Below are 17,758 nucleotides of genomic sequence, written 5' to 3' on the forward strand. Positions count from 1 at the left end.
TCTTTCTTTCTTTCTCTCTCTCTCTCTCTCTCTGTTTGCCTTGTAGTCTTTCTTTCTTTCTTTCTTTCTTTCTTTCTTTCTTTCTTTCTTTCTCTCTGTTTGCCTTGTAGTCTCTTTCTTTCTTTCTTTCTTTCTTTCTTTCTTTCTTTCTTTCTTTCTTTCTTTCTTTCTTTCTTTCTCTCTGTTTGCCTTGTAGTCTCTTTCTTTCTTTCTTTCTTTCTTTCTTTCTTTCTTTCTTTCTTTCTTTCTTTCTCTGTTTGCTGTGTAGTTTATTTTCTTATGGTTCTTTCTTTCTTTCTTTCTTTCTTTTTCTGTCTGCCTAGTTTTCTTATCTGAGTTATGTTTTTGTCGCTCATTCCTGCCAACCCCCCCCCCCTCTCTCTCTCTTTCTCATTTCTCACTTCTCACTTCTCACTTTCTGCCTTTTTCCTCAATATGATTTTCTCCCTTTCTTTCTGTCTGCTTTTCTCTTCTCCCAGAATTCACAGTAAATGTACTCTGGTTGTTGAAGCTACTGTCTGCTTGGCGATCCAGTGTGTTTATGTGATTTCTGTGCTTTAGCTGGGTCTGGAGTCTGCTCATTTCTTTACATGTTAAAAACAGAAACAGTGAACGTCATTAGAAAATATTGTGCGTGTGAACAAGCTGAAACGGAAAAAGGAAAACCAGATCAGCTGTAACTTCTGCCTAAACCACCCTGAGCACTTCTCTTTCCTCTACACTGAACTAAAAGCAACACTAATAGGACAAAAACTACCTGTTACATCAGTTCAGAAGGTATTGGTGTATGGGTTCTTTTCCTCTTTCCTTTCCCTCTACACACTTTACCATGTTGCACCTCACACTCCAGAGTGACTTAATGTTTGGATGTTGATGTTCGTCAAATGGTCGGACACTGCAGTTCCTCCTCCTTCCAAACCGCGAGCTCTGTGGTTAATTAACCTCACGCTGTGCTGTAGCACTGATATTCGGTAGTGTTTAAACTAACACACACACACACACACACTCGGAGGCTATTTCGTGGCTGCACAGCCGTGTATAAATCTGCAGCGTGGTGTGTAATTTTCCAGCCTTCTGCAGCTGCACTGAACAAGCTGGCAGGAAATGTACAGCTCATTTGATGTTAGGAACGGGAAGTGAAAGTTTGTCAGGAAAAGAGATTACAACGACAAAGCAAAAGGTCAAGTGTAAATATGATTGTTAATACTTAACGGATATTATTGTATGCACATATTTATCATAGATACTCTGGTGTTCAGTTTTTACCTTTTGTTTTTGAATAAATCGAGGCTAATGTTTAGATCTTAAAGCCTGGTCCACACGTACATTAGGGAGTAGCCTTTATTTAACCAAGATATAGATATATTCAGTGAGATTTAACCCCTTTTATAAGAGCCACCTGGCCACAAAGGCGGCAGAAGACACAACAACAGTTATATACATATAAACAACAACAATGAGAGACACAACAACAGTTATATACATATAAACAACAACAATGAGAGACACAACAACAGTTATATACATATAAACAACAACAATGAGAGACACAACAACAGTTATATACATATAAACAACAACAATGAGAGACACAACAACAGTTATATACATATAAACAACAACAATGAGAGACACAACAACAGTTATATACATATAAACAACAACAATGAGAGACACAACAACAGTTATATACATATAAACAACAACAATGAGAGACACAACAACAGTTATATACATATAAACAACAACAATGAGAGACACAACAACAGTTATATACATATAAACAACAACAATGAGAGACACAACAACAGTTATATACATATAAACAACAACAATGAGAGACACAACAACAGTTATATACATATAAACAACAACAATGAGAGACACAACAACAGTTATATACATATAAACAACAACAATGAGAGACACAACAACAGTTATATACATATAAACAACAACAATGAGAGACACAACAACAGTTATATACATATAAACAACAATGAGAGACACAACAACAGTTATATACATATAAACAACAACAATGAGAGACACAACAACAGTTATATACATATAAACAACAACAATGAGAGACACAACAACAGTTATATACATATAAACAACAACAATGAGAGACACAACAACAGTTATATACATATAAACAACAACAATGAGAGACACAACAACAGTTATATACATATAAACAACAATGAGAGACACAACAACAGTTATATACATATAAACAACAACAATGAGAGACACAACAACAGTTATATACATATAAACAACAACAATGAGAGACACAACAACAGTTATATACATATAAACAACAACAATGAGAGACACAACAACAGTTATATACATATAAACAACAACAATGAGAGACACAACAACAGTTATATACATATAAACAACAACAATGAGAGACACAACAACAGTTATATACATATAAACAACAACAATGAGAGACACAACAACAGTTATATACATATAAACAACAATGAGAGACACAACAACAGTTATATACATATAAACAACAACAATGAGAGACACAACAACAGTTATATACATATAAACAACAACAATGAGAGACACAACAACAGTTATATACATATAAACAACAACAACGAGAGACACAACAACAGTTATATACATATAAACAACAACAACGAGAGACACAACAACAGTTATATACATATAAACAACAACAACGAGAGACACAACATATTTGGTATTATGTCTATTCTTAAGATGTTTCGACTCTCCATCTTCACTAAAAATGAAATTTTCCGTATTTATATGTAGCTTTATATCAAAACTCTTATTCCAAGATAGCCGAATCAATCTCTTTCTTTCTTTCTTTCTTTCTTTCTTTCTTTCTTTCTTTCTTTCTTTCTTTCTTTCTTTCTTTCTTTCTTTCTTTCTTTTTCTTTTTGTTTCTGTCAGTCTTTCTGTCTTTTTCTTTCTTTCTTTCTTTCTTTCTTTCTTTCTTTCTTTCTTTCTTTCTGTCTTTGTCTGTCTGTCTGTCTTTCCTTGTCTGTCTGTCTGTCTGTCTTTCTTTCTTTCTTTCTTTCTTTCCTTCTTTCTTCTTTCTTTTTTCTTTCTTTTTGTTTCTGTCAGTCTGTTTATCTTTCTTTCTTTCTTTTTCTTTCTTTCTTTCTTTCTTTCTTTCTTTTTCTTTTTGTTTCTGTCAGTCTGTCTTTCTTTCTTTCTTTCTTTCTTTTCTGTCAGTCTTTCTTTTTCTTTCTTTCTTTCTTTCTTTCTTTCTTTCTTTCTTTCTTTCTTTCTTTCTTTCTTTCTTTCTTTTTTCTTTCTTTTTGTTTCTGTCAGTCTGTTTATCTTTCTTTCTTTCTTTCTTTCTTTCTTTTCTGTCAGTCTGTCTTTCTTTCTTTCTTTCTTTCTTTCTTTCTTTTTCTTTTTGTTTCTGTCAGTCTGTTTATCTTTCTTTCTTTCTTTCTTTCTTTCTTTCTTTCTTTCTTTCTTTCTTTCTTTCTTTCTTTCTTTCTTTCTTTTCTGTCAGTCTGTCTTTCTTTCTTTCTTTCTTTTTCTTTTTGTTTCTGTCAGTCTGTTTTTCTTTCTTTCTTTCTTTCTTTCTTTCTTTCTTTCTTTCGTTCTTTCTTTCTTGGTTGCTCCTGTGAAAGCTTTTTAAACCCGTGTGCCATAACACTGTCATAACAATGACATTGCCTCTGTCATAATATTCCACGTTCTCAGGACTGTTTCTGTATCAGTGATGTATCAGTGACTCGTGTAATGTATCTTCTGCGATGTTTCATGCCGTGTGTTATGGTTTCATCATCATATGCATCATATATGGCTCACTATGCGCATAATATGTGGTGTTTTCATGGTGTCACAGTGTTCGATGACAGGTTTAACATCATGCACTCTTCAGCGCTAAAGAGCCGTTGAGAAATATTTCATAGACTGTGCGCTAACTGTTAGGAGACGAGGAAGAGAAATCTATTCATATAAACAAAGAGTCATGGGAACTCCATTTTAAAGTGAAGCAATAAAAATAACACAGCTTTGACAAATAAATGAAAGCAGCAGGAGGCTAAATAATAAAGGTCCTGAATTCTGCCATCGTTTTAGCGAATATATAACAAGTCAAAGGCTTGTTTTGATGGAGGGGCTGTTTATTTTACAGAAAATGATTATTGTGCATTAATATTGTATGAGATCGTTCCGCTTATTTGTGGTTCCATAAAGACGGGAAACAGAGTGCTAGGCTAAAGTTGTCGTTCAGAATAACGGTTTGATCGAGTCACATTAGAGTTCTATTACGAAATGTTGTAAAGTAAATCTACGAAGATTAAATATTGAAAATGGGCAAAAATCTCACTGACCTTTTTTTTATTATTGAAAACATTATAATAGTTATAATACTGCTGCTTGGGCTTTTTTAATATTAATAAAGTGGAAGTATTATTATTTGTTAAAAGGACAGAAGGTAATATTCGTAGAACATGGACGTGTCTGTGATTACAGGCGATCGCTGTTAGAATGACCGCAGTGGACGTTCATTTTCTCAGCTAGGTTGTGAGTTCTACCTGCTGCTTAACAACACAGGAAGAAAAATCTTTATATTACAGCACAAACGGTTGACTTCTAGCTGTACAAGCTCATTTTCTTTCTTTCTATTTTTTCCTTCCTTTCTTCCCTTCCCTTCTTTCTTTCTTTCTTTCTTTCTTTCTTTCTTTCTTTCTTTCTTTCTTTCTTTCTTTCTTTCTAACTTGCTTTCTTTCTAACTTGCTTTCTTGTCTTCCTTCCATCCCTCCCTCCCTCCCTTCCATTTCTTTCTTTCTTTCTTTCTTTCTTTCTTTCTTTCTTTCTTTCTTTCTTTCTTTCTTTCTAACTTGCTTTCTTGTCTTCCTTCCATCCCTCCCTCCCTCCCTTCCATTTCTTTCTTTCTTTCTTTCTTTCTTTCTTTCTTTCTTTCTTTCTTTCTAACTTGCTTTCTTGTCTTCCTTCCATCCCTCCATCCCTCCCTCCCTCCCTTCCATTTCTTTCTTTCTTTCTTTCTTTCTTTCTTTCTTTCTTTCTTTCTTTCTAACTTGCTTTCTTTCTAACTTGCTTTCTTGTCTTCCTTCCATCCCTCCCTCCCTCCCTTCCATTTCTTTCTTTCTTTCTTTCTTTCTTTCTTTCTTTCTTTCTTTCTAACTTGCTTTCTTTCTAACTTGCTTTCTTGTCTTCCTTCCATCCCTCCCTCCCTCCCTTCCATTTCTTTCTTTCTTTCTTTCTTTCTTTCTTTCTTTCTTTCTTTCTTTCTTTCTAACTTGCTTTCTTGTCTTCCTTCCATCCCTCCATCCCTCCATCCCTCCCTCCCTTCCATTTCTTTCTTTCTTTCTTTCTTTCTTTCTTTCTTTCTTTCTTTCTTTCTTTCTTTCTTTCTTTCTTTCTTTCTTTCTTTCTTGTCTTCCTTCCATCCCTCCTTTCCTTCTATTTCCATCCCATTTTCTGTCTTTCTTTCTTTCTTTCTTTCTTTCTTCAGCAGGAACCTTTATGTGCAGCTCTGGACAGATCTAGACTCTGGAGTGTCACTGCAAATCAATCGAACGCTCTTCTGACCGATAACCTTTCCCCCTGACTCCGCCCACATCCACAGTGTACCAGAGTTCACTGAATGCTTTGATGAGGATAAAAATCACATGCCATGGCTCTCGCACTCATTCGGATTTTTTATAGGAGATTTTTTTTAACACCTTCTGACACATTATGGGTTTTATTTCCTCTAAATTTAGTACTAGAGTGCAGTGTTCAGTGCGGTGTTCAGCAACACGGAGGATTGCACAGTAGCTGGATGTTTATTCATGTTGTGAAATGATTTGGCTCTTGCCCCACATCCAGAGGGTGAAATCTGTCGAGAGCTCCCCGAGTCAGCTTGTTTTGATTTTGGTATCATTTAGGAAATGAGGTTGAGTTGTGGAGACTGTTCAGTGTTCTCGAGTCTCTCTTGACTGAAGTGTTTGCTTTCTTTAATCGCTCATACTTCACTTTCTATGACCAATTCAGCTTCCTCCAATCGACGCCACAGGCCTGTCAATCATTCTCGTATCTTAGTCCTCCTTCCGAGGCATGAAGTCTGGACCTCGTTCCCGGTCGGTACACCCGGGGTTGAGGCTGTATTTTGGAGCGTTCCTTAGCATTTATATTTATCTCTTTTATTTTTTTACTACAGTTTATGCCTTGGTGAAGGTGTAAAGAAATGTCTCTTTAATGTCCGGTAGAGATGAGGCGGCTTCTCATGGCGTGTGTTATGTTTAAACTGGCGTGTCTGTGTTATAAAGTAACTGCGCTCTCGTTGCAGTGATTTGATTTCTCTCTCTGTCGTTCGGGTAAAGTAGGCCACTGCAATCCAGCAGGGATCCAATAGCAGCACTCGCCTTACGTAATGTGTGTGTGTGTGTGTGTGTGTGTGCGTGTGTGTGTGTGTGTGTGAGCGTGTGCACGCCAGGCCTCAACAGCGTGCCAGCCTCATGCTTTGGCACCATGCAGCCGTGTGTGTGTGTGTGTGTGTGTGTCTCCACCTACTTAGCTCACACACTGCAGATAAAGCATGGCTCAGAGGAAGGAATAGCCAATGATAAATCATACTTTTTTCACGGTCTGTGGTAATGTGTGTATACTTCATGCTATTTACGATAAGGTGTGTACGTTCTGAAATCTGTATATTTACTACTTATATCTGAAAGAAAGAGGGGTGTGGAACGTATATCACCCACCCCCATACTCATCCATGTCTCTTATGGATCGCTTCAGTAAAGTATGGAGGTTAAACGCTGTTGGCTCTCGTGATGGAAGTCAGACCCTTCAACACGTCTCACGCAGGATCAGATCACCGTCTTCACGCCGTTTCATGGACGCTTTAATGCACTTCATAATCTGTTTAAACTCCAGCTGGCTGACTGTAGTGTGTGAGGAGGATCCTTACAGTAGGATTATTCCTCACACCTCGTTTTCTAGAGTTAACCCAACCCTCCTAATGCGGAGAACATACAGAGCATTAGAGCTGAGTGAGGCGCTGGGGTGGGGGGGTGGGGGGTGGGGTAAATGAACTTTCTACTATTAAAAGTAGTTTTAGATTAATGTGGGGATCTTTTGTATTTAAATCACAGATAGAGAGGTGTTCAGGTTGACTTCCAGCTAAACATGCTGATTTTCTTTCTTTCTTTCTTTCTTTCTTTCTTTCTTTCCATTTCCTTCTTTTCCATTTCAATTTCTTTAATTCCTTTTTTCATGTCTTTCCTTCTTTTGTTTTGTTTTGTTTTGTTTTCTATACATTTCCTTTCTTACCTTCCTTCCATTTCCATCCCAATTCCATTTCCTTGCTTTCCATTTAATTTCCTTCCTTCCTTTCTTTCCATATCTTTCCTTTCTTCCTTTCCATCCCCTTGCGTCCTTCGTTTCTATTTCCTTCCTTCCTTCCTTCCTTCCTTCCTTCCTTCCTTCCTTCCTTCCTTCCTTCATAAACCAGTATCTCATTTAAAAATATAACCTTTCTTTCTTTCTTTCTTTCTTTCTTTCTTTCTTTCTTTCTTTCTTTTCTTCCTTCCTTCCTTCCTTCCTTCCTTCCTTCCTTCCATTTCCATCCCATTTCCGTTCTTTCCATTTTCTTCTTTTCCATTTCAATTTAATTCCTTTCTTTCCATGTCTTTCCTTCCTTTCTTTCCATTTCAATTTCCTTCCTTCCTTCCTTCCTTCCTTCCTTCCTTCCTTCCTTCCTTCCTTCCCATTTCCTTCTCACTTTCTTACCCCTTTTCCTTTAGATGTCCTTTCTTTTCATGTCATGTCTACCTGTCTCTTTTTCCTTTTTCCTTCCTTCCTTCTCCTTGTCTTTCTCCTTCCCTTTCTTCTCCTCCAGCCACACCATCACTTCCTTGATGCCCTAGATACTTTTTTTTCAGAATGTAAAGTTTTCATAAACCCGTGTCTCATTTAAAAACATCACCTTTCTTTCATCCTTCTACTGCTTTTGGATTCTTAGCCACACCCAGCCCCTCACACACACAGAGGAATTCCATCAGGAAACACGCATCTACTTTAACTCCAGTGTGAGAAAGTCACTGTATAACTGAAAGTTACTTTATTTATTATCAACGTTCGGCTCATTTGAATATTGGGACATGGCCCGTTGCTGCTCTGCGTAAGTCACCTTACACTGTGCTAGACGCTCTAGTCTGGAGAATATGTCTGGAATAAATCTAAATGTATGTATGATTTCCAGACTAGTCTGATTCTTCAGACCAAAGAAAACGGAAGATTGTTTCATAGTAATCCACGTATAGCAGGAGATTTTCCGTTCTAATGCAGTCTCCACTTCCTCCTGGTGTATCAGCTCTATTATATATGATGTTATTCAGTGACCTATTTGCTGAAGCTCCCATTAACCAGTTTTTCTGCCCCACTATGCAGCCACATCTTATTCTCTAGTCCATTACCATCTGCGGCCGTTATTAAAATGCATTTCACCTTCAATAATTCATTACGCCTCATTTCCCTGTTCTTCCACATGCACCGAGGGATGCCGATGTCATTTCCTGTGCATATATAACGACACCGGTGACCGATAACCGGAACCGATCTCTTACTGACCTTTTTTTTTTAAATTCTAAAATTCAAAATATTAGAATTTTATTTATTTATGTTTATTTTTAATTGTAAAATATTTTTATTTTTATTTTTTTTGAGAATTTTCTTTTGTCAAATCCTGGTGAAAAATTTGCATGCTTCGAAACAGCACTTCCTGTTGGCAGTACAATATACTGTCCATCACAATTTGCTCATTTCACATTTTATTATACTGCTGGGTGCAAAAGTTTATATATACACTATATTGCCAAAAGTATTCGCTCACCTGCCTTGACTCGCATATGAACTTAAGTGACATCCCATTCCTAATCCATAGGGTTCAATATGACGTCGGTCCACCCTTTGCAGCTATAACAGCTTCAACTCTTCTGGGAAGGCTGTCCACAAGGTTTAGGAGTGTGTTTATGGGAATTTTTGACCATTCTTCCAGAAGCGCATTTGTGAGGTCACACACTGATGTTGGACGAGAAGGCCTGGCTCTCAGTCTCCGCTCTAATTCATCCCAAAGGTGTTCTATCGGGTTGAGGTCAGGACTCTGTGCAGGCCAGTCAAGTTCATCCACACCAGACTCTGTCATCCATGTCTTTATGGACCTTGCTTTGTGCACTGGTGCACAGTCATGTTGGAAGAGGAAGGGGCCAGCTCCAAACTGTTCCCACAAAGTTGGGAGCATGGAATTGTCCAAAATGTCTTGGTATGCTGAAGCATTCAGAGTTCCTTTCACTGGAACTAAGGGGCCAAGCCCAGCTCCTGAAAAACAACCCCACACCATAATCCCCCCTCCACCAAACTTTACACTTGGCACAATGCAGTCAGACAAGTACCGTTCTCCTGGCAACCGCCAAACCCAGACTCGTCCATCAGATTGCCAGATGGAGAAGCGCGATTCGTCACTCCAGAGAACGCGTCTCCACTGCTCTAGAGTCCAGTGGCGGCGTGCTTTACACCACTGCATCCGACGCTTTGCATTGCACTTGGTGATGTATGGCTTGGATGCAGCTGCTCGGCCATGGAAACCCATTCCATGAAGCTCTCTGCGCACTGTTCTTGAGCTAATCTGAAGGCCACATGAAGTTTGGAGGTCTGTAGCGATTGACTCTGCAGAAAGTTGGCGACCTCTTCGCACTATGCGCCTCAGCATCCGCTGACCCCGCTCCGTCAGTTTACGTGGCCTACCACTTCGTGGCTGAGTTGCTGTCGTTCCCAAACACTTCCACGTTCTTATAATACAGCTGACAGTTGACTGTGGAATATTTAGGAGTGAGGAAATTTCACGACTGGATTTGTTGCACAGGTGGCATCCTATCACAGTTCCACGCTGGAATTCACTGAGCTCCTGAGAGCGACCCATTCTTTCACAAATGTTTGTAAAAACAGTCTGCATGCCTAGGTGCTTGATTTTATACACCTGTGGCCATGGAAGTGATTGGAACACCTGATTCTGATTATTTGGATGGGTGAGAGAATACTTTTAGCAATATAGTGTATATATATAAAGATGAAGAATATACGTCTATCTCGAGTCATAGAGATTTAAAATCGGCAAGACCAGATTTTAGAGTTGCAGAACTTTCATTTTTAGTTTTATGAATATGAATACCGCCTGCTGGTCTGGAGAGTTTGTGTCAGCCAGCAGTGTGTTCAGTAGCAATACATGGTCATGAGGATGATGAGTCAAACTGTGTGGATGAACTTAACTATATCTAAACTTGAGTGAGAGACTTTGTTTAAATTGAAGGAAACAGTTGAGCAGAGACACATTTTAACAGCAAACATAAAAATGGTGGATAGATTACTCAGGGTCTAATACTCGGGGTCTATTACTTGAGGTCTTATATTTGGGGTCTATTACTCGGAGTTTAATACTCTGGATCTATCTCAGGGGGGTTATACTTGGGAGTCTAATACTCGGGAGTCTAATACTCGGGGTCTAATACTTGAGGTCTTATATTTGGGGTCTATTACTCGGAGTTTAATACTCTGGATCTATCTCAGGGGGGTTATACTTGGGAGTCTAATACTCGGGGTCTAATACTCGGGAGTATAAGGGTCTAATACTCGGTGTCTAATAGAGCTATTACTCAAGGTCTATTACTCAGGGTCTTATATTCAGGGTCTATTCCTCGAGTCCTAATACTTCAGGTCTAATACTTGGGGTCCAATATTCAGGGTCTATAACTCGGTCCTTTACTCAGTGTCTGTTACTTGGGGTCTAATACTCCGGGCCTACCTCGAGGTCTAATATTCAGGGTCTAATACTCAAGGTCTAATACTCGTTGGCTTTTACTCAGGGGTCTATTACTTGGGGTCTGTGACTCGGGGTCTATCTCAGGGGGTCTAATACTCGGGGTCTAATACTGTGTATCTGATATGTCTATTACAGTCTCTGTCTCGTTCTCTATCATTTCCAGTCTCAACATCTTTCTGTCACTGTGTGTGTGTGTGTGTGTGTGTCTCTAGAGAACAGGCCTATTGTAGAATCTAATTGATTGACTTCGCCTTTGCTCCACTTTTTTTCCTCTCTCTCTCTCTCTCTTTCTCTCTCTCTCTCAGCACTTTTGCCTCCCAGCATCAACCATGTGACTGAATCATGTGACCCCCAAAAAAAACATCTCTTCCTTTAATCAGCTGTGATTATGTGGGATCTGTGCCTCAACATGAGCTGATCTGTGCACGATAGCAGAGGAAATAATTCATTTTTTAAAATAAAATTACGTCTGTTTATACGGATAAAATACAGCAAACACCGCTAAGCCGGTAGCTCCAGGTTTCAAAGCTTCTCTGGATATCAGCGAGGGCTTTCCTCAGCGTAATGGTTGCATGTGTAAAGCCCGAGCTGGCTTTGTGTTTTGGACATCATATGTTTTTAGAAAGCAGCTGAAAATGGTCATGTGTTAAAGTTTATTTTTATGCGCGGGAACTAAAAGTATCCTGAAGCAAGCAGCACTTCTGTTTTGCTAGCAGGTTGCAGGTCGTTAGCAGCCATGTGCATCATGATACATGTTGTGTATCACAGAAGCCAGTATCACTACATGAGATTCTTGTCATATTATCCAAATAGATTATATAGTTTGTTTGGTTCTTTATGTGAATGTGTGAAGTTTGTGTGCTGACATTGCATGTGTGTGTGTGTGTGTGTGTGTGTGTTCTCTCTGCAGTTGCTGGTATGCATTAAAATGAGCGGCATAGGGGAAAACTCATCTGACCCTGCTAGGGTCGAGCCTCAGAAACGCAAAGACTGCTCATCAGAGCTCCTGGGTCCTAGGTAAGTGTGTGTGTGTGTATGTGTATGTTTTTGTGAGCGTACGTGTTTTTGTGTGTGTGTCTTTGTTCATGTGTGTTTGTGAGCGTGTGTGTGTGTGTGCACGTCTGTGTGAGCGCATGTGTGTGTCTGTGCGCGCGCTTGTGTCTGTATGAGCGCATGTGTGTGTTTCTGTGTTTGTGTATGTGCACGTGTGTTAGTGTATGTGTGTTTTTGTGAGCGTGTATGTGTGTGCACGTGTGTGTGTGTATATGTGTGATCATACTGTGTGTATGTAATGTAATGTGTGTATGTAATGTAATGTGTGTATGTAATCTCAGTAATGTGACTTTGGTTATTATTTAAAAGGATTAAACTCTACTACTAGAGTAGTAATACTACTACTAATACTACTAAAGTAGTAAATCAGCACACAGACACTGGTACAGGAAAACGGCCCAAAGTGAGGCGGTCTTTATCTGAGCCCCCGGGCGCGGTGGTGGTGCTGTATCCCGTTCGTTAGTGAACAAAATCAGCTGCAGTTAACACTTCAGGAGTCTTGATTTTTCTCCTGATCTCGACAGCCCCAAGCGGAGCACGGAGAAGCGAAACCGCGAGCAGGAGAATAAATACATCGAAGAACTCGCCGAGCTGATCTTCGCCAACATCAACGACATCGACAACTTCAACGTCAAGCCTGACAAATGTGCAATCCTGAAAGAAACTGTGAAGCAGATCCGTCAAATAAAAGAGCAAGGTATGACACACACACACACACACACACCGACAAAACGTGTACGTTACATTTACACGAATGTTGATACCATGCCGTATTGTGTAACTGCCACCTGCTCAAGTGTTTGCGTCTGTTTTTTAAGCATGGCATCAGTTGTGTGAGTGTGTGAGTGTGTGTGTGTGTGTGTGTGTGTGTGTGTGTGTGTGTGTGTGTGTGTGCGTGCGTTAGTGAGTGTGTGTGTGTGTGTAGATGAGTCATGCTGATGCTGGGGGTTGTTCCTGACTCACTGATTGTGTGTGTGTGTGTGTGAGAGAGAGACTGATCTCAGGTTATGTAATAGTGAGCAATGTAATGCATAGCTCACCCCAGTGGCTGCAGCCCGTCTCTCTCTCTCTCTCTCTCTCTCTCTCTCTTTCTCGCTCTCGCTCTCTCTCTCTCACTCTCTCTCTCGCTCTCTCTCTCTGTCTCTCACTATCTCTCTGTCTCTCTCTCTCTTGCACGCGTGCACTCTCTCTCTCTCTGTCTCTCTCTCTCTCTTTCTGTCTGTCTGTCTCTCTCTCTCTTGCACGCATGCACTGTCTCTCTCTCGCTCTCTCTTTCTCTCTCTCTCTCTCTCTCTCTCTCTCTCTTGCACGTGCTCTCTCTCTCTCTATCTCTTTCTGTCTGTCTCTCTCTCTGTCTGTCTGTCTCTCTCTCTGTCTGTCTCTCTTTCTCTCTCTCTAATTTAACATGCTATTTAGTACAATAACGTGAGGTCTGAGAGGTAGCCACAGGCAGCAGCTAGTTGTCATGGTAACCGGGATGCCTTGTTTTGTCTGCCAAACACTTAACCTAGCTATTCCACTTCGCTAAATACTTAAACAATGCGTAACACAAACACAACAGTGTTTTAGTCTATTTTAGTGCGGTCTGAGACACGGCCCGCGATCGATCAGCCCATTTCTGGCGGCGTCATCATGATGTCGTAGAAGGAAGTGAGCGTCAGAGATCCAGTGGGAGGAAAATAGTGGAGGAGAGACTCAGTGATAAAGCACACAGGCTCTCAAAGCTGTTACACACACATACACGCACAGCGCTGTCGTTTGGCTACACGTCATCCCAGCACAGTTAATCTGCTAATCAGGATCTGGACAGCACATTCCTGCTACATCCGACTCCCTCAGATGCTGATTAACCTAATCAGATGAGCATTAGATACAGTATATACAATGAGCTTGCACTGTAGAGCCCTAAAAGATGCAGAGAAGCCTGTGAGGCACTTTCAGAAACCGGAGCTCAGAGTCTTCTTAAATGATTAAGAGCAGATACAATCACTGAAAATATTATAGCTCCAAATGTTTGCATTTACACTTAGAAAGTCAACAATAAACTGACCAGTGGTGACTCAAACACTTATGGCTCTGGGACATTGACCAGAAAGTTAGGGGTTCAAGCCCCAGTAGTGCCAAGCTGCCATTGCTGGACCCTTTAGCAAAACCTTTAACCCTCTCTGCTCCAGAGTTCTGACCACAATTTCCTACACTGGGATATGTGAAGAAAATAATTTCACTGTGCTGTGATGTATATATGACAAATAAGGGCTTCTTCTTCTTTTTCTTGATCTTTGTAGTTGAGGCTTAAGTAGGTGACAGACGGACCACTAGTGAAGCTAGCGGTTTAAAATACACTATATTGCCAAACGTTTTGGAACACCCCTCCAAATCATTGAATTCAGGGGTTGGTCTCTGCCCCTTAGTTCCAGTGAAAGGAACTCTTAATGCTTCAGCTTCATACCAAGACATTTTGGACACTTTGTGGGAGCAGTTTGGGGATGACCCCTTCCTGTTCCAACATGACTGCACACCAGTGCACAAAGCAAGGTCCATAAAGACATGGATGAGTGAGTTTGGTGTGGAGGAACTTCACAGAGTCCTGACCTCAACCTGATAGAACACCTTTGGGATGAATTAGAGTGGAGACTGCGAGCCAGGGCGAAACTAGGACATCTGCCTTCACATGCAGATGAATGTAATATGGAGGTGGTCCTCTCTTTGCTGCTATAACAGCTTCAACTCTCCTGAGAAGGCTTTCCGCAAGGCTTAGGAGTGTGTTTATGCGAATTTTTGACCATTTCTCTAGAAGCACATTTGTGAGGTCAGGCACTGATGTTGGATGAGAAGGTCTGACTCACAGTCTCCACTCTAATTCATCCCAAAGGTGTTCTATCAGGTTGAGGTCAGGACTCTGTGAAGTTCCTCCACACCAAACTCACTCATCCATGTCTTTATGGACCTTGCTTTGTGCACTGGTGGCCAGTCATGTTGGAACAGGAAGGGGTCATCCCCAAACTGTTCCCACAAAGTTGGGAGCATGAAACTGTCCAAAATGTTTTGGTATGCTGAAGCATTAAGAGTTCCTTTCACTGGAACTAAGGGGCCGAGCCCAAACCCTGAAAAATTCAATTCAATTCAATTCAATTTTATTTGTATAGCGCTTTTAACAGAGCATTGTCTCAAAGCTGCTTTGAGACAACACCTGAATTCACTGATTTGGAGGGGTGTCCCAAAACTTTTGGCAATATAGTGTAGCTAGTTAATTTAAAGGAGTCTAAAGACTTTTTCGAAGTTTTAATTGAAAACATTAAATACACTATACATTATGTACAAAATCGGATTTTTGTCACATATCTTGAAGGAAGTGTTAAAATGTGCGATAATCAGATGCTTTAGTAATCTCTACTCCAGGCTCTAATATGGATATAGTTTTAGAATAGTGTTCGAACTGTTTCATTACTTTATTCTGTTTGATTTAGGTGGAGTTGAGTTTCTAATGTGTGTGTGTGTGTGTGTGTGTGTGTGTTTCTGTCTCTCAGAGAAAGCAGCTGTGTGCAGCGAGGACGAGGTGCAGAAGGCCGATGTCTCGTCCACAGGCCAAAGTGTTATTGACAAAGATGCCCTCGGACCAATGATGCTGGAGGTGGGTCTGTTCCCGCATGTGGGTTCTGAGTTAGAATGACCCTGTTTTACGCACACACACGCACACACACACACCAAACCAGAGGTTATGTACAAATAAAGAGAAGGCTGGATCTCCAGTCTATCTCTCACCACTGGTCAGATTGCTAAAACTGTATGAATGAAGAGACTGCACCAGAGTCAATAAATCTTTATCTAAAAGTAGCCAATTAACTCAACTTAATTAAACCTAATGTTTTGGGTAGTACTCAGTTACATGTGTTTAATGATTACACATCATTGTTGAATTCTTAAACCTGTTCACAAGGTGTTGATTTATTTTCTGTAACTGGGGCAAATCGTGAAGAACAGTGTCTCTCGATCATAAGCAATGACTGTAGCTGTTAATGTACACCGATCAGGCAGAGCATTATGACTAGTGACAGGTAAGTGGGCGGGATATATTAGGCAGAAAGTGAACTCAGTCCAATTGAGCATCTGTGGGATGTGCTGGACAACAAGTCTGGTCCATGGAGGCCCCACCTCGTAACTTACAGGACTTAAAGGATCTGCTGCTATCATCTTGGAGCCAGATACCACAGCACACCTTCATGGATCTAGTGGAGTCCATGCCTCAATGGGTCAGGGCTGTTTTGGCAGCAAAAGGGGGACCGACACAATATTAGGTAGGTGGTCATAATGTAATGGCTGATCGGTGTACATAATAGGACATGTGATTTTAAAAGGTTTAAATGCAGATGTTTTTCCTTTCTTTTTTTTTAGCAAAATATATGTAATAATTATGTAAAGTTTGAATGGAGTTCAACCAGGGACCTGGCAGCATCCTTGTGTCTACATCATGCATGTTTTTTTTCCCCCTGAAGATTTAAAAATGGTATTTGGTTAAAAATACATTAACTTGTTATTGAAGGGGATGGGGGGTGTAATTAATCAGATTACCCCGAGATAGTAATGACGAATGCGTGTTGAATACTAAAGCAAACAGGCTGAGCTGGATACATAGATGCACTGCACGGCTTATCAGGGAATATTTATAGCTCTAGAGGTCCGGCATCGATGTATACACACACAACGGATGCTAAAAATATCCTGGGTATGTGTTTTCTTTCTCCATCTGTGAGAGACTTTAGGACAGAGGGACGATACACACCTGCACTCTTGACAGTGACTAATTAAACACTCATAAAAGGGAAAAAAACCAAACTTTGGCTCCGTCTCAAATCACACATTAAGGCATCGCTGTACTATCTACTTGACTGTAGTATTTTAATGTGGCCTGAAATGGGGGGGAAAAAAGGCAAACAGAAAAGAGGAAGGGTCATTGCACTGTATCTTACATCCGCCACAGGAACATGGTCCATGGTGCCGTTGTGTTTTTCGGCTGCTTTAAAGACTGTAAATCGCAGCTGTCTTACGCTCCACCGCTTCCTCTATGTCGAGCAGCTGCAACCATGGAGCACAAGAAGTGTTTATCTGCGGTTTTAGCACATCATTCGGGTATTAATAGTATTAATGCTATTTCACTGAATCTCCCAGTCTGAGCCCATTATACGCAAAGAGTATGTGGTTTGAGACACAGCTGGTCTCCGCTTGGTGGCTTGGTAGTTTTAATATCATTATTTTATATAATATTTTTTTTAAATATCATTTTATATTACAATAATATCGAAATAGACTTGTTAGGTAGAAAAAAAAATTCATTTGAGTTGATTCATTTGTCTCAATTCAAATGATTTGATTCAGTTTGGCTAATTTGATTCACTTATTTTGATGCAAATTTCCTGATTCATTTTAATTGATTCAGTTCATTTAATTGTCTCCACTTGGTGGCTTAAACAGTGTTAATGTCATTATTTTATATATATTTTTTTTAAATATCATTTTATATTTATGTACATAACAAAATCAAAATAGACTTGAAATGAATCACTTATGAGGTAGGAAAAAAAGATTCATTTGAGTTGATTCAGTTGTCTTAATTCAAATGATTTGATTCAGTTTGGCTAATTTGATTCACTTATTTTGATGTGAATTTCCTGATTCGTTGTAATTGATTCAGTTCATTTAATCGTCATGATTCATCTAGCTTCATTTAATTTTCACTCCTGAGGAGTGTTACATAGTGTTTGACCTTTCGTTAAGACATTGCAAATCTGAATCCTTAAAATGCCACAGTCGTCCGTGGCTGAGAGTATAAAAGTATCTTTGGCTTTGATTTTCTTACTGGTGAGAGGGGTG

At 39.8% G+C, this 17,758-nt stretch overlaps 1 protein-coding gene across 4 annotated transcripts in view; it reads left to right on the forward strand.

Moving 5' to 3' along the window:
- The window catches only part of ncoa2 (nuclear receptor coactivator 2), a 70,430-nt gene that overhangs the window by 24,747 nt on the left and 27,925 nt on the right, over positions 1-17,758 (forward strand). For all 4 annotated transcript variants that reach the window (XM_058375837.1, XM_058375841.1, XM_058375838.1 and 1 more), the window contains exons 3-5: positions 11,748-11,854; positions 12,415-12,587; positions 15,418-15,521. In XM_058375837.1, the coding sequence (XP_058231820.1) occupies positions 11,766-11,854; positions 12,415-12,587; positions 15,418-15,521 (366 nt within the window). In that variant the 5' untranslated portion in view covers positions 11,748-11,765. The remainder of the gene's footprint in view (positions 1-11,747; positions 11,855-12,414; positions 12,588-15,417; positions 15,522-17,758) is intronic.

Source organism: Hemibagrus wyckioides, linkage group LG23 (assembly GCF_019097595.1).
Source record: "Hemibagrus wyckioides isolate EC202008001 linkage group LG23, SWU_Hwy_1.0, whole genome shotgun sequence".
Taxonomy (NCBI): Eukaryota; Metazoa; Chordata; class Actinopteri; order Siluriformes; family Bagridae; genus Hemibagrus; species Hemibagrus wyckioides.